Here is a 22557-nt window from a genome sequence, read left to right as displayed (position 1 = left end):
ATTCACATACCTGTACGTCATCATGGGATTGTTGTGGGGGAGGTTTGCTGGATAACCTGTTACAAATTACATAAAGACAGCAGGTATTATGTTTAGCCTTGTATTGCTTTGCATATACATTGTTAATATTATTAGCACATTTATAACTAAATTGTGCATTGTTACTGTATGTAATGTACAGCTAAATAACCTCAGAATGTGTCATTAGCACAGCATTCTGTCCTGCTCCTTCCCGTGGCATCTAACTGTAATCTCAATTCATGTTTTACCTTGTTACAGGCTTTACAGTTTCATCCTCTTCAGTATCCTCACTGTCATAATCCCCGTTTAGCTCTGATTCATCCAGACCCCAATTTTGGTCCCATTCACCTTTTAAAACAAGTTAGTACAGTGATGTAATCTCTTTATTCATCTATCTTACGGTATGGTTAGTTCTTAAACACAGTGGGGCCAATTCAAAGTTAAAGAAAAGTTTGTTTTGTATACAGATTTTGTTTTCACTGCCCATGCCCCATAGTAAAGCGCACACATCTACAGGAGAGTCGTTAACATGTCACTAGCAGCTTTGCCTGTATCTGCATGGGAGTAAAAGACGGCATTGGGGCAGTCACATGTAGGATTGATTTCAGACCAATCTCTTGTACAATGTAAAGGTTATTTGAACAAGCATATGGATAGAGGCAGTGCAGTCACATACGTGTGTACAACTCTGCATGTGGGTGAATATATGGATTTACTTCTCTGCACACAATGCAGATGTCACTTTGGCCAGCTTGTGTGCATCTCTGAAAGGGCCCCAGTGGAAGAAAGCGATAATAGGTATGAGAACTATCACCTACCTCTGGTCTTCTTCTTCCTCCTGATTGATGCCCTCACAATATCAACCCCACCTACTTGACCCCAAGGGCGTGTTGACCTCACATCATTGAACCAATCCCCAGAAAATCGTTTCAGTGCCCGAGGATCTGAAAGAGATGACCGTAGCTTCCTGCAACAACAGTAAGGGGTATATCTTTTATTTATTTACTATATTTACCAACAATGAAAATGTAAAGACCAGATTTAAAATGTTTTACATTACCCTCCACCCCATAAAATATGACCCTATGGGCCTGATACAGAAGTGGACGCATAGCCGATAATTGCACAATTGAGCAATAATTTGCTACTGCTCATGTGCGCAAAGTCCTGTAAACCCCTATGGCGCATGTGTACCTCTGAGTGTACATGGAGTCTGCTGTTGTGTTCCTACGACGAGGCAAAACCATGGGTGTTCCTGGGTGCTGTCTGAGAGGTATGAGAAAATGGGCGTCTCTTGGGCGTGTTATGGGAATTTCACAGGTGTGATAGTGGACGCGTTCCCAAATGCAGAGCTGCAACCACAGAGGCTATGTTTAGCCGGTGTACAGGAGGAGACACTGCGCCAGCCATAGGCGATAGCAAACACGATGGTGCGCCGATGGTGGAGTGTTCAGAAGCCCCGGCGGAGATGCTGTCCACAGACATTGAAAGTGGGCGTCTCAGGGCTTGCACATTCCTACACATGGTCAAACACAAGGGAAAGGCTGAAACTAGCATTTGCTTATCACTGACGCTGCAACTCCGTAAAAAAAATCGCAATGGTGGGTGTAACACTAAAAATTTAATTTGCTATTAAAGGTGATCCTGAATAACATACAGTACCTATTAAATAACAACATAAGAGGCTCCGGATGAAAACACCCACAATGTGGAGACTGTCCTAGATGTTCCAAGGTTCAGGTACTGCATACTGAGCAGAAGTCAACATGATGCAGTTTATCTGTATTGACCTGCAGTCCCACTTTATGACATGCATAGCAAACAATTAATTCATCACAAGGGCCTGATTCTCTTTGAGAACAAATGTGTAGATGTACTCCATAGACTACAATTGGCTAAGCTTTTTGGTGTTTGACAGTCACCATAGAAACCTATTTTAAAGCATAAAGTGGGGGACCGCAGCTCAATAGCTCAAAAATTCAGTTTGCATGGGTTTGGCCATAATTTTGGGCTTACTAATATGCCCATCACTTTATGTTAATTGAATGCCAGTAGTTTCTCCACAGGACCTAAGGCATTTTAATTCAGGTCTATAACTAGTAAATAGCAGCAATTAAATACACTACTAATTCAACATCAAATATTGAACGGTCCACTAAAAATATGAGGCCTGTAGGTTCAAGCTACTCAGAGAGTTCTGCCTGAGCTTTTAATCCTGTTTACTGTGTGTACTTCTATCAATGTGCAATCTGCAAGAACTCCGAACCTGAATACAAAATAATAACTTTCTCAATTACAATATCCATCACTGATTCCATGGATTGATCTATTGTAGCTCTGAGTGCATCAAGTCTAAATGTTGCTGACCTGATCTGATCCTGTCATATCATCAGAGCAGTCCTGACAGAATATTGCATCATGTAAAGCTGTATTACTGTAGTGCAAGGAAAAAAAATACCATAAAAACTGCATTTCCACTATTGAGCAAACACTCTATGGTTGCTAAAGAGAGAATTTCCTATGACTTATCTTCCTGTGCATGAATATTACAATTGTGCTCCTTGGACGTGGCATCTTACTGCGCTGGTTCACCCCCTATGGAACCCAACAACATATATGTCCAATTCTTCTAACCCTGAAGGTACAGACGATAGGTAGAACCACTGCCTGGGTATCGGAGCCTATTTAGCAAGTCCTGTGGTGATACTTATACTTCTCATGATGTAAACCAAAGGGAAGTGCAGAAATAATAATGTGTTGATTAAATATTTTGACCATTCTCTAAAGGGAATATATATATACATATTTGGAAGCAATGTTTTGCTCCTTGTGTTGGAAGGATCTGGACGTTTTGAGGGCCTGATTAATTACCGATCGCAACCGTGATTACGCACGCAATTGGCAGATTGTTGTGTTTTGCGCATGCGTATGCATCGCAGTGTGCGTGCACAAACTGGAGACTGCAATTGGGACTACGATCGCAGTGACCACGCAGACCCTTTGCAGAGTGATTGACAGGAAGTGCAATTTGTGGGTGGTGACTGGGGGGTTGTCGGTTGAACGCAGGCATGCCAGTACATTTCAACGTCGTTGCAGGGGCGTGCATATATTATCCACTGCGATGCCATATGCAGCCTGTGGACTCATAGTGTGCGATGAAGTTAGCAATTTCTGAGTAAGGTCAGGGCTTGTGCAAGTGTGCATGAGACTGCAATGGTACTCGATTGTACCGATGGTTTCGCAGTCTTGTTAAACATTACGGATGTGTGTAAGGTAAAGCGAGCGTCCTTATGTTGTGCTGCGGCGGCATAGCGGTCGCAATGGATTAGCATACTATCGCAATGGAACTGTGGCCCTGATTCAGAGCCGGACGCATAGCTGTGGGTGACCACCCACAGCTATTGCGAGCGGCCAGGATGATGGTCGCGATGGTCAAGACCATCGGGCTTGCAACGAGACCCTTGTGGTAGGGTCTCGTGGTCGCAAGCCCCAGAGAACTTCTGGCTCTAATAGAGCCGGAAGCTCTCTCACTGACATCACTGGTGATGTCAGTGGGGCCGCTCATAAATGGCAGGCGTTCGCATGGGAACGCCTCCATTTGTGAAGCCACCCACACCACGCCTCCAAAACGGTGTGAGTTGTAGATCAAAATCGACAGCCACCCCCTTTTCGTGTGAGACCCGGAGCGACGGAGCGCTCGTCGCTAGCCAGGTCTCCCGCATGCGCACGTCGGAGCCGGCACCGGCGTGCGCATGCGCAGTGGCCTAACATCTACTCACACGCAAGCGCTGAGCGGGTCTGAATCAGGCCCAGTGTGCGTAATTGTTATTGCATTCGCACTTGCGATCCTTACTGACAGGCCTTAAGACTTATTGAGGCATTACGTGCTAAAAGCGAGCTAGCCACAGTAATGTGCCTCACATTTTGGACAAATGTAACAAAAATATGTATTACAGGACAAGACATTTGAATGATCGTCAATGGTTGGACATTGCACATTTGGCTGAAAGTGGTGTTCCTGATTTAAGGAGTGGTTATGGAGTTTTATAAACCTACAAAATAAATTTTGTTTTATAAATGCTTTGAGGTGCAGGAAATCAGGCACTTATGCTACATACACATGGGACGATCTGTTCAGCAATCGATATCGCTGAACGATCTCCCTTGAAATTCCTGGTGTGTTGGTTAAATGATATCATTCATCCACACACCAACAATATCACCCACGACCAACGACCATTCCTCCTGCAGCCACTGATAGATATCATCCAGGTTGGCCTGCATGCATGGACGATTAATGATATTGTTATCATCATGTGGGAACACGCATGTTTGGTCGTTGGCAGCATAAAAATAAACGATATGAACAATTTAACGATGATCGATATCATTATCATTCATATCGTTCCGTGTGTACACAGCATTAGTGAATAACTGTCCAACTTTGCATTTGTTTGTACAAAATCAGACATAAAATCAACACATTCGATTGGATGCCTTCTGCACCATCGAAGAAAATACATTTATAGCTGAACATTGTAACACAAACATTAAAATGTAGAAATATGACACATAACAAAAAAAAAGTGGCTAAATAAAGTAATTTATAAACAAAATAATGTGCTACAAATCCACATTTGTTGTGGTTTGTAGACTGCAATAATTATAACTGTGTACAAGAGCGCTGAGGGGGGAGGGGCGGGATGGGTACTACTTACCCGGGCTTGATGGAGAGGCATGGTTCCACTGTCTGCCTTCTCCTCTTACCTGTCATCGGCAGCAGCCCATGTCAGAAGCCTGTGGTCCCACTCTAGCTCAGCGGTTGCAGTGGGTCCAGGGAGACTGCTGCCAGTGACCAGCAGCAGTCGCCCCTGGCTCTGCGGGGGTGGTGGGGGGGGGGATGAATTTGCTCTTGGCAGCGCAGCAAATACCATTAGGCCATGCCCCCCAAAATTATGTGAAGTTGCTTTACCCAGTGCCCACACAAATGGTTCTATTAACCTAACAAGGTTATGTCTTATATTCGCATAAATGTAACAGTATTAGAAGTACACAGCGCGTCACTTTTTCCACATTTTGTTATATTACTAACTTATTCCAAAATGGAATAAATTGGTTTTTGTCCTCAAAATTCTACACACAATACCCCATAAAGACAACGTGTAAAAAGTTTTTTTGAGATTTTTGCAAATTTAGTAAGAAAAAAACACTAAGAAATCACATGTACATAAGTATTCACAGCCTTTGCCATGAAGCGCAAAATTGAGCTCAGGTGCATCCTGTTTCCACTGATCATCCTTGAGATGTTCCTACAGCTTAATTGGAGTCCCCCTGTGGTAAATTCAGTTGATTGGACATGATTTTGAAAGGCATACACCTGTCTATATAAGGTCCCACACTTGACAGTGCACAAACCAAGCATGAAGTCCAAGAAATTGTCTGTAGACCTTCGAGACAGTATTGTCTCGAGGCACAAATCTGGGGAAGGGTACAGAAAAATATCTGCTACTTTGAAGGTCCCAATGAGCACAGTGGCCTCCATCATCTGTAAATGGAAAAAGTTCGGAACCACCAGGACTCTTCCTAGAGTTAGGCGTCAGTCTCAATTGCTCCAGTGCGCTATTGACCTCAGACTGGGGCGACGGTTCATCTTTCAGCAGGACAACGACCCTAAGCACACAGCCAAGATATCAAAGGAGTGGCTTCAGGACAACTCTGTGAATGTCCTTGAGTGGCCCAGCCAGAGCCCAGACTTGAATCCAATTGAACATCTCTGGAGAGATCTGAAAATGGCTGTGCACTGACGCTTCCCATCCAACCTGATAGAGCTTGAGAGGTGCTGCAAAGAGGAATGGGCGAAACTGCCCAAAGATAGGTGTGCCAAGCTTGTGGCATCATATTCAAAAAGACTTGAGGCTGTAATTGCTGCCAAAGATGCATCAACAAAGTATTGAGCAAAGGCTGTGAATACTTATGTACATGTGATTTCTTAGTTTTTTTTTTTTTATTACATTTTCAAAAATCTCAATAATTTTTTTTACACGTGGTCATTATGAGGTATTGTGTGTAGAATTTTGAGGACAAAAATGAATTTATTCCATTTTGGAATAAGGCTGTAACATAACAAAATGTGGAAAAAGTGAAGCGTTGTGAATACTTTCCGAATGCACTGTATAATTATATGACTTTAATATACTGCATGATCTGTAACAAAAATAATGAAAAATAATGGGCTTTTCATATGAATAATTTAAAGCTGAATAGAATGAGAACACTGCATAAGGGATCTATTGAGAAACTGCTGTTCAGTGTAACCCTGTTCAATAGAAATTTCATAAGAGTTCAGGGCCTGATTCAGAGCCGGACGCTATTTGCGAACGGTCGGTCAGAAAAAAGGGGCTGGATATTTAAATAGAGCGCTCGCTCTTTGCGGTCTGTTGACACCTCTATGTCTGAACGAGCGAACGAAACATGTGCTCGCTATTTTGTAAAAAACGCCCCCTGGTCGCTCGCATCCTACGTCATATCCGCTATTTATTTGATTAATCGAGTACATTGAAAGGCGTATGAACTGCTCGCGGTGCTTGTGGTTGGATTTTCCTACCACAATCATGCGAACAGTTCAGGCTAAGAAACAACCAAGTGACGTGGTCGATGACGCTGTTTTGTTAATTATGCACACCCTTAAAACACCCGTTTTGACCTTTTGGCACGCCTGCGTTCGGATCTCCACTCCCCGTTTTCAAGCACCTTCCCCTGTTACCACCCACAAACGCCTCATTCTGTCACTCAAATTAGAAGGCACTTGCTATTTTGCAAGCACATGAATTTCGACCGCACTGACTGGTTCGCGCATGCGTTTTACGAGCCGTACGCATGCGCAGTTGTGCGAACATCGCTCGGAGCGAACGAGCGGCCGCTTACGAGCTGCTCTGAATCAGGCCCTCAGTTTTTAACACCATCATTGCCACACGGCACAGCCATGAAAATATTTGGAAAAATAAGCAGTTCTTTATCACTCACCGCACGCGCTGTTCATCTTTCTCCTTTAGTTCTGTGTCGCGCTCTAGAACCTGAATTATGACTCTTTGCTCCTCCCCTGTCAAGAAACTGAGATCCAGAAGGTCCCCGTTCTCGTCCATGTGCATGCTTTGCCCACATTGGTACCCCCCACTAGATAGGGGCACAAGTCACAAGTATACCAGGTGAAGTCTATGAGATGACCTTCAGGATAACCACTTGGTAGCTAGAGAAAAGCATAAGACAGAAATGAATATGCATTGTATTTGTATGGCACATTAGGCATAGAATAATATGCCAGTAACCAGCAGTATATATTTACTTAATTAAATCACCTATTCTTGGTGCAAAAGATTCACCTAGAGACAGGTCTATTTACGCTTCCATTCAACGCTACACGAAAATGTGTCCAGTCCCGCTCTCTCAAGTTTGCCTACATGAGAGTGCTCTGTTATAGATAGCCCTGTTACACCCCTTCAGTCACAAGGGTAAAAGTGACTGAAATGCGTATGTTTCTGCATTGTCCATAGTTCCGTTTGCTTTAATTCCGGAGAACGTACAGTATAGTGTGAAAATATGCATAGAATGCTCTCTGCATACAGACGTTCATTCACCTCTGCATCAGCTCATTAGTTCACAACATCTTTCTAACTGCCTAATACTCACATGCTTCATATAGAATGCTTTAGACACAAACAAAATGAACACAATTATATGAAGTGAATCTGGGTAAACTCATATAATACATACATAAAATGTGCCCTTGGGGTGCAAACAAAAGTCACAGAAGGAAATTAATATGTCACACAGCGTGCATACAACTTGCATCATTCATACACATTAACACAATATGCAAACATGTATGGAACAGTGATATAATAAATCAGTACTGTTTATATACTACGCACTAAGGGCCTGAATTGGGGGGGGTTAGGTTTAGGCACAGAGGGGGGATTAGGGTTAGGCACTGGGGGGGAAGGTTAGGGTTAGGCACCCTAAAGGAGGGTTAGGGTTAGGGTGGGGGAATAGGTTAGTGAATACTTACCTGGGGACGATCGGGATTTTCATCCGGTTCGGCCAGCAGCTGTCGGTATTTGAACCGCCGGCCAGGGGTCTGGCGGTAAATCATACCGATTCCGCACTGAGATATGTGAGCCTATGTCTAACTTCCTGTGTCCTGGTCGCACCACCCATAGGTTTTTTTGGATCCGTGCTTCAGCTGTCATCATTAGTATCTGGACTTGCAGCAGTCCCATGCTGGGTGCATGAGATCCATTAGAAGCAGACATTCCAACTGCGTCCGAACACCTAAGAAGCACAGAAGTCATAATGCACGACCACGACTCCCATCAGACACAGCCGCTCTGTACATCTTGATACTCATCACCCTGTCGTCATCCAGAAACGCCTTCTTCACTTTAGTCTCCCTTTACACAAGATGCGACAAGGACGCACCTGCTTGCAGCTTCGGATGCATGGTGCTGCTCATACACACACCACACTTTCTAATTCAGATGTAGGTACAGTTGGTTCAAACTTAGGTGATGCCTCAATTTTAACAGATGCGTCTGACTCAGAATCACCCCTAAGTCATTGTGTAAGCTGGTTGCTGTTGTTTAGAGGTGTATACAAAGGATGTATGTGTAACTCATATACCACAAACATCGTATCAGGAAGTGGTAAAAAGTAGACATCTGGAAAATACGGGTTCAGGAAAACTATTTTAATGGACTATTAATCCCAATGTTTGTTAGAGCTAATACATTGACATAAGGCTCCGATTATGGGGAGGTATGTTGTTTCTATGCTATAAGTGTAAAATAAATGTTTTTTCCTTGCTGGTAGATTTAGTGTAAATAATAACTTCCTTTTGAAGAGTACACCACTCTACATTTGGCACATTAGGCATAGTGTCTACATACACTACATACTTGCAACTCCCTGAAATAGCAGCAATCTCCCTGACTCCCTGAAAAGCCTAGAAATCTCCCGGATTGCATCTTACCCGCATTTTGTAGCTGTTATATAAAAACCCAGAGATATATACACATTCAAATGGGATCATTAATATTATTTCCCTGCATTGGGTATAAGGCACAATGATCCCTATGGCTACATACATTTTTTTTAAAAAGTATCAGTGTGATTTCCTCAACAAGTAGATCTTACTAACTGCTTTGGGGTTCATTTACATTTGGATGTAAGTTAGTATTATGACACACCTCTCACATGTAGCAGCACACGCCCACTGTAACACGCGCTCATAGGTGTTACTTTCACAATCTCCCTGAAATGCTTTTTCAAAAGTAGGCAAGTATGTCACACTAGCATACATGAGATGAAATCTATGCTATAATAGTTACCACCTTGGGATCACCCTTGTTTCCTAGCTGTTCAGTATTACTTAACATTAATGTCAATTATATTATTTCTCCAAAACTGTGCTACAAGACAGCTGCTTCATAACAAAGGAAAATGTTGCAGTCATATATATCAATGCATCAAGTTTTACATGATAGAGGAGTATTTAAAAATATATACGCGACTACTAAAAAGATCTCTTTTCATATAAAATCATCTTGTATTTTAGGCTAGTGGGTCTTTAAATATCACCAGTGACACAGGGGTAATGGGGCTTGGGAGTTACCTGTGAACTGGGGTGTGCACTGCGGCTCTGAGCAGTCATTGAAACCTTAATGCACCCCACCCAAAAAGAAAACAATGACTTAGAGAAAAGTAATATGGTGACATCCACTACCTTTACACAGCGTAAAGAGGAACATTATCTCACGGGTCTTGTTACATGTAAATAAGGCTAGGAGAATTCCTCTTTGTAAGTGCATACTGCGTTGCTAGCTTAGTACTCCATGCAGTAGTCGTTTTTCCTAGGTCATTGGTAGAACCTTTGATTATCCGATATGGCAGAGGAGCACCCTCACACCGCACTAGAGAGCTTGGGCACCTTAATATCACTTGCACGACAAGCTTGTTTCTTTTACAACTGTTGACATAGCAGTAGTTCTGCTTAGTGCTGCATGTGGCAGATATATAACATGTAGTTAAGCTTGTAGACTTCAACTAAGGTAATTGTTACTTGCACATCTGTATAAAAGGATAAATAATATTGAGGGGGTCTATGTACTAATAATTGCGGTACTGCCGTGATTATTATCGGTCCAACTCGCAGGGGATATTTTCATTTCTTAATGAAATTATCCTCGCTATGTACCAAGGGGAACTCGCAGGGACAGCGTTTTCGGTAACTGCTGTCCCTGAGAGTTATATCCCCAGGAAATTGTGGAAGTCTTTCACAGAAGTGAAAGACTTACCCGGGGGAAGCTGACACTGCGCAATGCGCACAGTGTCAGCTTCCGGAGCAGCCGGCAGCTGCGGGGGAGAGATCGAAAGAGCCCCCATAGGCTTACAGTAGTTTACACTATCTGAAGATGGTGTAAACTAAAGGGGCTAAGGACCTCATTCAGAGGGCGGCCGCTTTTTTTTTTTTTTAAACCGGCCTCTTTTGATGTCAGTAGGGCCGCCCACAAACTGCAGGCGTTCCTTCAGGAACGCCTCCGTTTGTCCAATACAAAATGGGACGAGCTGTCGATCAACATCGACAGCCGCCCCGTTTGTAGCGAGCCCCGGAGCGAGTGAATTTCCCACTCGCTACGGGGCTTACGCGCGGCGTGTACACAGGGCCCCACCATCGACCCGCTTGTGAGAGCATAGCGCTTGCGAGCGGGTCTGAATGAGGGCCTAATTACATAGGGGTCAGATCATAGTCCCCATTTATAATAATGAGGACTGCAATCTGCAGCGCTAATTAGCACTTTGCTGGAGATTTCTGTTAAATCTCCTGCATTGTTCTTTTAGTACATAGCTACACTACATACAATTATGTAGACATTTCAGTTTCTGCATAATTTTATGTAAAAAAACCGCTTGATACATAGGCCCCTTGGAATTGAACAATAATAATTGCAAGGATGTATGGTTTGGTCAATTCCCTCACTTCTTGTTGAGGAGATTATAAATGTATCTCAAACTCTGAACATCCCAATGAAGGGCATAAAGGGATTTAAAGGGGAATAACTAAACATTTGTGGGCCCATGGGAAATTTACAAGTACATGGATGCACCAACATGTACATTAATTAGGCTCACTAAGTTTCACTGAAAAGGGTGGAGTAGAGTGCTGGTTTAACCAATAGACCACACTAATAATGCAAACATTTATTGCAATAAGAAAAATTAAAACATGACAGCATAAATAAATGTAAAATATATAAAATATATATCTCTATACTGGCACGGTATATATTCAGATGGAGAAGAAATACCAATAGACCATTCCGAGGTGCATTGAATGACTATATTGTCCACAGACAAGGTTTAGATGTCCACTGGGATAACAGAATGTCAGCTGGAATGTGGGAACAATGTAGCCAAAAGGAAAATCCAATTATCGGAGGACTGTAATCACCTGTATAGCATAACCACTACTCACACTGTGCGGGTATTGTCCGGCCTGTGTCTGAAGTGTACCCGGATCCCTGTAGAGCAGGGACCAGGCACACCAAACTGGCGTGGCTGTGACTGAGTGTGGTAGCGGGAACCGCTGCAACTGGCCTGGCGGCTGGGCGGGCTCCGTCTGGCTCAACAAGCTGGGTGCTCCGTAGGTGTCCCCCGGGGGGGTGCCTAACCCTAACCTGCCCCCGGGGGTGCCTAACCCTCCCTCCCCCTAGCCTAACCCTAACCTCCCAGGGGCGTGCCTAACCCTAAGTCTCCCCCGGGAGCCCTAAAACTAACCATCCCCCCAGCGGCTGTCCGCGCCCGGCATCACTTCGATCGGGATTCCGGGCGTCGGTCTTCCAGCGTCTGGTTAATGACAGGCGTCTAGATTTAGATTAGATGTACCACGCCGAGATTAGAACGTCTGGAAGCCGGTGGTCCGGATTTAGACCGTCGGCTTCCAAACTACATGACCATAATCATTGTCAGGGACAGGTAGCACAACCCAATCAATCACTTACAGTGAGTGACTCACACACTAGGAGTAGCATTCCACATAGTGCTTTCCCTGCCCCACATTCCACATAGTGATTATCCCATTCCACATAGTGCTTTCCCTGCCCCCCATTCCACATAGTGCTTATCCCATTCCACATACTGCTTTCCCTGCCCCCCATTCCACATAGTATTTTCCCTGCCTCCATTCCACATAGTTCTTATCGCATTCCACATAGTGCTTTCTCAGCCCACCATTCCACATAGTGCTTTCCCTGACCCCCATTCCACATAGTGCTTTCTATGCCCCCCATTCCACGTAGTGCTTATCCCATTCCACATAGTGCTTTCCCTGCCCCCCATTCCACAGAGTGCTTAACCTATTCCACATAGTGCTTTCCCTGCCCCTCATTCCACAGAGTGCTTATCCTATTCCACATAGTGCTTTCCCTGCCCCCCATTCCACATAGTGCTTTCCCTGCCCCCATTCCATATAGTGCTTTCCCTGCCCCCATTCCACATAGTGCTTTCCCTACCCCCATTCCATATAGTGATTTCCCTGCCCCATTCCACATAGTGCTTTCCCTGTCCCCCATTCCAAATAGTGCTTTCCCTGCCCCCCATTCCACATAGTGCTTATCCCTTTCTATATAATGCTTTCCATATCCCCATTCCACATAGTGCTTTCTTTCCCTGCCCCCATTCCACATAGTGCTTTCCCTGCCCCTCATTCCACATAGTGCTTTCCCTAACCCCCATTCCAAATAGTGCTTTCCCTGCCCCCCATTCCACATAGTGCTTATCCCTTTCTATATAATGCTTTCCATATCCCCATTCCACATAGTGCTTTCTTTCCCTGCCCCCATTCCACATAGTGCTTTCCCTGCCCCTCATTCCACATAGTGCTTTCCCTAACCCCCATTCCACATAATGCTTTCCCTGCCACCGTTCCACATAGTGCTTTCCCTGCCCCCCATTGCACATAGTGCTTATCCCATTCCACATAGTGCTTTCCCTGCCCCCCATTGCACATAGTGCTTATCCCATTCTACATAGTGTTTTCCCTGCCCCTCATTCCACAGTGCTTATCCCATTCCACATAATGGTTTCCCTGTCCCCATTCCACATAGTGCTTAAACTATTCCACATAGTGATTTCCCTGCCCACCATTGCACAGTGCTTTCCCTGCCCCCCATTCAACATAGTGCTTGCCCTGCCCCCATTCCACATAGTGCTTTCCCTGCCCCCATTACACATAGCGCATTCCCTGCCCCTCATTCCACATAGTGCTTTCCCTAACCCCCATTCCACATAATGCTTTCCCTGCCACCGTTCCACATAGTGCTTTCCCTGCCCCCCATTGCACATAGTGCTTATCCCATTCCACATAGTGCTTTCCCTGCCCCCCATTGCACATAGTGCTTATCCCATTCTACATAGTGTTTTCCCTGCCCCTCATTCCACAGTGCTTATCCCATTCCACATAATGGTTTCCCTGTCCCCATTCCACATAGTGCTTAAACTATTCCACTTAGTGATTTCCCTGCCCACCATTGCACAGTGCTTTCCCTGCCCCCCATTCAACATAGTGCTTGCCCTGTCCCCATTCCACATAGTGCTTTCCCTGCCCCCATTACACATAGTGCATTCCCTGCCCCTCATTCAATATAGTGCTTTCCCTGCCCCCATTCCACATACTGCTTATCCTATTCCACATAGTGCTTTCTCTGCCCCCCATTCCACATAGTGCTTTCCCTGCCCCCATCCCATATAGTGCTTTCCCTGTCCCCATTCCATATAGTGCTTTCCCTGCCCCCATTCCATATAGTGATTTCCCTGCCCCCATTCCACATAGTGCTTTCCCTGCCCCCATTCCACATAGTGCTTTCCCTGCCCCCATTCCACATAGTGCTTTCCCTGCCCCTCATTCCACATAGTGCTCTCCCTAACCCCCAATCCACATAGTGCTTTCCCTGCCCCCATTCCACATAGTGCTTTCCCTGCCACCCATTGCGCATAGTGCTTATCCCATTCCACATACTGCTTTCCCTGACCCCCATTGCACATAGTGCTTATCCCATTCTACATAGTGCATTCCCTGCCCCCCATTCCATAGTGCTTATCCCATTCCACATAATGCTTTTCCGTCCCCATTCCACATAGTGCTTAAACTATTCCACATAGTGCTTTCCCTGCCCCCCATTCCACATAGTGCTTGCCCTGCCCCCATTCCACAAAGTGCTTTCCCTGCCCCCATTACACATAGCGCTTTCCCTGCCCCTAATTCCACATAGTGCTTTCCCTGCCCCCCGTTCCACATAGTGCTTTCCCTGCCCCCCGTTCCACATAGTGCTTTCCCTAACCCCCATTCCACATAATGATTTCCCTTCCCCCATTCCACATAGTGCTTTCCTGCCCCCCATTGCACATAGTGCTTATCCCATTGCACATAGTGCTTATCCCATTCCACACAGTGCTTTTCCTGCCCCCCATTCCACATAGTGCTTGCCCTGCCCCCATTCCACATAGTGCTTTCCCTGCCCCCATTACACATAGCACTTTCCCTGCCCCTCATTCCACATAGTGCTTATCCCTTTACATATAGTGCTTTCCCTGCCCACATTCCACATACTGCTTTCCCTGCCCCCCATTCCACATAGTGGTTTCCCTGCTCCCCATTCCACATAGTGCTTTCCCTGCCCCCATTTCACATAGTGCTTATCCCTTTCCACATAGTGCTTTCCTTGCCCCCATTCCACATAGTGCTTATCCCATTCCACATAGTGCTTTCCCTGCCCCCATTCCACTTAGTGCTTATCCCATTCCACATAGTGCTTTCCCTGCCCCCCATTCCACATAGTTCTTTCCATGCCCCCCCATTCCACATAGTGCTTATCCTATTCCACATAGTGCTTTCCCTGCCCCCCATTCCACATAGTGCTTTCCCTGCCCCTCAAACATAGTGCTTTCCCTGCCCCCCATTCCACATAGTACTTTCACTGCTCCCCAATCCACATATTGCTTTCCCTGCACCCCATTCCACATAGTGCTTATCCCATTCCACATAGTGCTTTTACTGCCCCCCATTTCACAGAGTGCTTTCACTGCCCACCATACCACATAGTGCTTTCACTGACCCCATTCCACATAGTGCTTTCCCTGCCCCCCATACCACATAGTGGTTTCCCTGCCCCATTCCATATAGTGCTTTCCCTGCTCCCCAATCCACATAGTGCTTTCCCTGACCCCCCCATTCCACATAGTGCTTTCCCTGCCCCCCCATTCCACAAAGTGCTTTCCCTGCCTCCATTCCACATACTGCTTTACTATTCCCATTCCACATAGTGTTTTCCCTGCCCCCAATTTCACATAGTGCTTTCCCCGCCACCATTCCACATAGTGCTTATCCCATTCCACATAGTGCTTTCCCTGCCCCCCATACCACATAGTGGTTTCCCTGCCCCATTCCATAGAGTGCTTTCCCTGCTCCCCAATCCACATAGTGCTTTCCCTGCCCCCCATTCCACATAGTGCTTTCCCTGCCCCCCATTCCACAAAGTGCTTTCCCTGCCTCCATTCCACATACTGCTTTACTATTCCCATTCCACATAGTGTTTTCCCTGCCCCCAATTTCACATAGTGCTTTCCCCGCCACCATTCCACATAGTGCTTATCCCATTCCACATAGTGCTTTCCCTGCCCCCATTCAACATAGTGCTTTCCCTGCCTCCAACCCACATAATGCTTTCCCTGTCCCCCATTCCACAAAGTGCTTATCCCATTCCACATAGTGCTTTCCCTGCCCCCATTCCACATAGTGCTTTCCCTGCCCCACATTCCACATAGTGCTTTCCCTGCCCCCATTCCACATATTGCTTTCCCTGTCCCCCATTCCACATAGTGCTTATCCCATTCCACATAGTGCTTTCCCTTCCCCCCCATTCCACATAGTGCTTTTCCCAGCCCCCATTCCACAAAGTGCTTATCCCATTCCACATAGTGCTTTCACTGCCCCCATTCCACATACTGCTTTCACTGCCCCCCATTCCACATAGTACTTTCCCTGTCCCCCATACCACATAGTGGTTTCTCTGCCCCATTCCATATAGTGCTTTCCCTGCCCCCCATTCCACATAGTGAGTCACCTGAATGGGGGAGGCTGCAGCTGCTCTCTGTGGCTGTGCTTTACAGAGCTGGGTGCAATGCATCACACTGTAAGCAGCGGGCATCCATCGCTGTCAGAGAGAGAGGAATGAGGTGGGCAGCCGGTGTTCTGCCCTCAGGGAGTTGCACTCTGTGCGGTGGCATTGGCCGCACTACCCTAGTTACAGCCCTGGGCTGGGTGTTCTTTGGTGGTGACTGGGAGGTGCCATAAGGTGAATGTGTTGTTGGAGTGTTCTGGGTGTATCAATACACGTGGCTGCATTCCCAGATGCACAGCTGCAGCCACAGAGGCCATGTTTAGTGGAATTTCAGAAGGAAACGCTGCACCTGCCATAAGCTGGTAGAATGCTATGGTGCGCCGATGGTGGAGTGTTTGGAACCAACAGCGGAGTTGCACTGTTCACGGGCATTGCAAGTGGGCATCTCAGGACTTGCACATTCCGGCACACACTAATATACAAGGGGAAGGCTGAAATTAGCATTTGCATATTATCACCGTTACGACTCTGCAAAAACTCGCAGTCGGGGTGGCATCCACCTTCGATTCAGGTCCAGAGCTTCTGACTTACTGAACCTACCTATACTGATCAGTCCATAGCTGCTGTTAGTAGCATCTAGTATGAAGCAACTTGTTCTGCTGACCAATCACATGCTTTCTTTCAGCTACTAGGACATCAGCCATAGTTGATCTATAGCAAATTATGGTAGCAATATATTAGAAAACATCATCAAAATATAAAAAAGAACTCCTGCAGTGCTAAAGATGAATGTGACTCATTCTAAGTACAACAGGGGCTGAAATGCAGGAGCAAACATACATCCAGAAGTGAGTGGAGCTTGAATACGTTATTGCACTGGGAATGCAATGATGTCATTAAGCTCGGTCCCGTCCAGTCAAAACACTGCATACATTTTCACAAGCCAGGAACTAGGGGGTAAGTACATTAAAAGTGCTGACCCATCCTGGCACCCACAGACTCATTTAAAAGAAGGGTCACCACTTTCAAAGATGTGACCCCTGAACAGTTAATCTCTGGTAGGCACTGCATAAGGGGCACTACTACTGGGGACACTGGATAAGGGGCACTACTGCTAGGGACACTGCATAAGGGACACTACTTCTGGGGCACTGCATAAGGGGCACTACTGCAGTGGGCACTGCATAAGGGCACTACTACAGTGGGCATTACATAAGGGGCACTACTACAGTAGACATTGTATAAGGGGAACTAGTGTGGGCATTGTGTGTATAAAGGGCACTACTGTGGGTATTGTGTATAAGGGGTACTACTCTGTGTCATAACGTGAAAAAGGGACACAACTATGTGGTGTAATGTGAATCAGGGGCACTAATGCAGTGTAATGTGAATAAGATTGTGCTACTGTGTGGTGTCATTTGAATTGGGGATACTATGTGAGATTTCGGCAGGACAGACCCCATGCCCCTTGCTGTGAGGTCACATCCCCTTTTTGCATGCCATGTCCCCTGTTTGGGCTCAGTAGATCATGAAAGGTATTTAGCTTTATAAATAGATCACCAAGTCCAAAAGTCTGGCCACCCCTGCAGTACAGAAATCATTATGTCTATAGATGCGGGAATATTTCCACCATATTGACTTCAATAAGATCAAGAACACTCTTACTTGAAAGTGAATGTTCCCTTTTTTCACATTATGTGACCCCTTAATGGGTACTACTGGAATGATCACCAGACAACTGCAACCTGCATTGCAAAAATAAAAGTAGAGCCAGTGGATAGTGAAGGGCACTTAATGTGCATTATCTCGACCAGTGCTTGAAGTAGGGCAGTATACGGTGGTATGACATACCGCAACTTCCAGGCAGGGATTAGTAGGATGCAGGCATGTACGTGATCCGGGAAGATGGCAGCCGCAGTCAATGAATTTTCCTGCAACGGTGCATTAAAGTTATTTTTTGTTTATTGCGGCTTACCACACTTGATGTCATGACGTCATGCCATACCACCGAAGGCAGAGGAACTGCAGTGCAAAGGAGCATCCAAAAGACACAGAAGAAGACGGTAAGTGTCTGTAGGCTGGAACTGGAGGGATGCTGGGGCTGGAGCTGAAGAGACAGAAGGGAGCTGGAGTGACAGAAGGGGACTGGCTGGAGCTGGAGAGAAAAAAGGGGGCTGCAGCTGGAGAGACAATGGGGTAATGAAGCTGAAGAGACAATGGGGGATGAGGCTGAATAGAACTGGGGGAAGTGGCTGGAGATTATCCACAAATGATAAGATTACTGATAAGATTACAAGGAAAAGACTTGGGGGCAGTAATCTTCCCTAAGGCACCAATTCTAAAGAAACATTGCTATTACAAATGGTACCAAGACTCTTACCCGACTGACCTGTACTTGCTGGGCACCCGGAGATTGATCTCATATAATCAAAATCCAGAAAGCCACTGCGGGCCTGAGGCAGCCCCTGGCTGTTCTATTCAATTTTCCATACCCCCATTTCTACATTCCCATTTCGAGCACAGATCTCGACCATCCTGGCACTTACACACTTAGGGGAGTTCCCTTTTCCAAATAATATGCCACCTTAGTAGTAACTGGTCTCCCAACAATAACACTCTATAATACAGAAAGTTTAGGCGTAGCTATATTGGGGGAGGGGGTACCACTGATATTAAGCCCAGAGGCTTAGGGGGCACCAGACCCCGGGTATATACTGTAGTTGCATCCTGGATTTGCCTGCTAAGCAATTCGGTCTGGCCCATGCCCAGTCTGAATGGGGAGACATTCCATTTTCAGTGAGAGTTGTGTGTAGTGAATGTTATAATAGTAAAGGGGCACTGTAATGTGGCATAATCTGACCTGCTCATTGTAATGTAGTAAAATATGAACTGGAGGGCACTGTAATGTCACATAATATATACTGGGGCACAATATGACACAATATTAATATGGAATAATTTGCAATGGAGGACACTAATTTGGCGTAATATGAACTGGGGGCACTATAGTGTGGCAGAATATGAACTGGGAACACTGAAATGTGGCATAATATGAACTGTTGAAACTGTATGTCATAATGTGAATTGGGAGGTACTGTGTGGCATAATGTGTACTGGCAACCCTACAATGAGATTTAATGTAAACTAGGGCACTATTATGGTTCAGGAAATAAACTAGGCCACTACTATGAGGCATAAAATTAACTAGGGCACTACTATTGTTCAGAATATGAACTAGGGAATTATTATGGGGCAAAAAAACAGCTGCGGATGGGTGTTTCTGTAGGAGCATTGGGACAGGGGCACCTTCAAAATGTTGCAATCGGGCCCACAAAGTTCTGGCTACACCTCATCATTCGCTACTTCCCCAGCCATAATAGCAAAAGGAAACGGCTCTGGGAGTTCAGAGAACATACCCACAGCCAGCAGACCATCAGCACTGTCAAACAACTGCATTCCGTTCACACCTGTGACCATACGGGATTCCCATCAATTCCAAACATGGGGAAAATCTCTCCCTATCATAGCCTCATGCACCAAGGAATGGACCAATTCTACCTTAACAATAGCTGAACCACTAGAGGCCTCAATATTCACTTCAGCAGTGAGATAATGTCGTTGTCACCATTTCTGCAGGTTTCACCAACAGTTGTTCGCTAAAATTTTGAGTTTACTAACCCAGCTTTCCCACAGTAATTAAACTTCCTCAGTCTAACAATGCCTCTATCCAGTTGCCTTCCATAACAATTATAATACACATTTATTTTCTGGCTCTGCCAGAGGTAAAACAGTACAGGCTAACCTGGCAAAGAAAGATGTTCTACATTCAGAGGCAGCATCACATTGCAAGGGTTCTTGAGAAACTGGACAATTGGCAACAACCTGCCCTGACATACCACACCTAAGACATGTAAGATCTAGGGGGTTCTGCAGAGCAGTCAGTAGTTCTGCTGCTGCCACTCCACCATCTGTACCAATTTGCCCATATGTGCAAAACCATGGACAGAGACCTCAAAACCACTGGTCAATAACAACAAACCACTTTGTTGTGAGAGTGCTGAACAGATACAGTGACCCAACCAAAAAAAAAAGCCAATTTACATATACATATTGTTGTAACTAACTGCTGATTAAACAGTGATTTACTGAGTGGAGCTATTAATTGAAGTATTCACATTAGAAAAGAGTTTGAAATCAGATATGTATGTGGGAAAGTTCCAATGTTGCTAACATAATTCATTTAAAGTGCAACTAAATAACAATTCAGGGAGTGAGGATTTAGCATTCATTCTAACAGTAAGCAGTACTGCTGCATAGTAACAACTAGGGGTGAGCGGGTTCGGATTTCTGAAATCCGAACCCCCCCGAGCCCCCCCGATCCGAGGCAGATCCGAGTCAGGCTCGACTTTTCCCGCCTGACTCGGATCTGAAATCGAGGCAAAACGTCATCATTCCGCCTTCCGGGTCTCGTGGGTTTTGGATCCTATATAAGGTACCCGCGTTGGCGCCATTTTCTCACTCGGCTGTGGACAGTGAAGAGGGAGGGTGGGAGTTAGGGCTGGCTGGGCTGTGTAGTGTAGTGTAGTGTAGTGCAGAGTAGTGTTGTGCTGTGCTGTGCTGTGCTGTGCTGCTGTTGTCCATAGGGGCTGTGTCCACTACTTCAAAGTCCATAGGGGCTGGCTGTGTTGTGCTGTGCTGCTGTTTTTAATAGGGGCTGTGTCCACTACTTCAAAGTCCATAGGGGCTGGCTGGACTGTGTTGTGCAGTCAGTTCTCCATAGGGGCTGTGTCCACTCCAAAGTCCTGTGCAGAGTCCCAGTCCTAAAGGGGTGCTGTAGTGTTGTCCAGGGGATGCTCTGTCCATCAGGGGTGCTCCCCCCAAGTGCTAAAAAAATAATATTTTTTGTGTGCTTGTGAATTGTGTGCGCAGTAGCCGCACGTGCATCAACAAAGTAGTGCCAAGCGTGCGCCTGTGTCATAAGTAAAGGGCCGGCTGGCTTGACCGTTAAAGGGTGCTGTAACCCCCAAAGTACACTCCAGTCCAAACCAAAAAAAAAATTATTTTCTGTGTTTGTGAATTATGTGCGCAGTAGCCGCACGTGCATCAACAAAGTAGTGCCAAGCGTGCGCCTGTGTCATAAGTAAAGGGCCGGCTGGCTTGACCGTTAAAGGGTGCTGTAACCCCCAAAGTACACTCCAAACCAAATAACAAAATATTTTCTGTGTTTGTGAATTGTGTGCGCAGTAGCCGCACGTGCATCAACAAAGTAGTGCCAAGCGTGCGCCTGTGTCATAAGTAATGGGCCGGCTGGCTTGACCGTTAAAGGGTGCTGTAACCCCCAAAGTACACTCCAGTCCAAACCAAATAAAAAAATATTTTCTGTGTTTGTGAATTGTGTGCGCAGTAGCCGCACGTGCATCAACAAAGTAGTGCCAAGCGTGCGCCTGTGTCATAAGTAAAGAGCCGGCTGGCTTGACCGTTAAAGGCTGCTGTAACCCCCAAAGTACACTCCAAACCAAATAAAAAAATATTTTCTGTGTTTGTGAATTGTGTGCACTGTGGCTGCACGTGCATCAACAAAGGAGCAGCGCCAAGCGTGCGCCTGTGTCCCATAAGTAAAGAGCTGGCTGGCTCATTTCTTAAAGGGTGGTGTAACCCACAAAGTGCACTACTCTCCAGCAAAAATAAAAAAATATTTTCTGTGTTTGTGTGCGCTTTAGCTGCACGTATATATCAATATAACATAAATGGAGGACCAAACTTTCTCTGATAAAAATAAAATAGGGAAAGATCAAGAACCACTTCCTCCTAGTGCTGTTGCTGCTGCTGGGAGTCGTTCATCATCCCAGAGAGGAAGTAGGAACACCACTACTTTTACTAAACAATTGACCCTCCAACAGTCCCTAGCGATGAGGATGAAGTACGACAGCAGTCATCCTGAAGCAAAACGTATAACTGAGGCCTTGACTGCTATGTTGGTGTTAGACGTGGGTCCGCCATTAGTGCAGTGGGATTTAGACAATTGATGGAGGTAGTGTGTCCCCGGTTCCAAATCCCGTCTAGATTCCACCTGCATTCTCAAAGCAGCAGCGACAAGCGTGCGTCTGTCTGTTAAAGGGTGGTGTAACCCTCAAAGTGCGCTCCACAAACAATAAAAAATTCTTATTTTTTTTTCTGTCTTTGTGAAATGCATGGGCTGTAGCCACACCTGCATCCTTAAAGCAGCAGCGACAAGCGTGCGTCTATCTGTTAAAGGGTGGTGTAACCCTCAAAGTGCGCTCCACAAACAATAAAAAACTTCTTATTTTTTTTCTGTCTTTGTGAATTGTGTGGGCTGTAGCCGCACTTGAATCCTCAAAGCAGCAGC

At 45.6% G+C, this 22557-nt stretch overlaps 1 protein-coding gene across 2 annotated transcripts in view; it reads right to left on the bottom strand.

The window, feature by feature from the left end:
* The window catches only part of SYTL1 (synaptotagmin like 1), a 66676-nt gene that overhangs the window by 24068 nt on the left and 20051 nt on the right, over window positions 1-22557 (bottom strand). For both annotated transcript variants that reach the window (XM_088442182.1, XM_088442183.1), the window contains exons 2-5: window positions 7045-7267; window positions 840-988; window positions 270-369; window positions 11-56 (exon numbers count right to left, since the gene is read on the bottom strand). In XM_088442182.1, coding sequence (XP_088298308.1) covers window positions 11-56; window positions 270-369; window positions 840-988; window positions 7045-7169 — 420 coding nt within the window. In that variant the 5' untranslated portion in view covers window positions 7170-7267. The remainder of the gene's footprint in view (window positions 1-10; window positions 57-269; window positions 370-839; window positions 989-7044; window positions 7268-22557) is intronic.

Source organism: Taudactylus pleione, unplaced genomic scaffold, assembly GCF_031769625.1.
Source record: "Taudactylus pleione unplaced genomic scaffold, aTauple2 ptg000305l, whole genome shotgun sequence".
NCBI lineage: Eukaryota > Metazoa > Chordata > Amphibia > Anura > Myobatrachidae > Taudactylus > Taudactylus pleione.
Note: the sequence above shows the minus strand (reverse complement) of the source record. Positions and strands in the feature narration are given on the sequence as shown.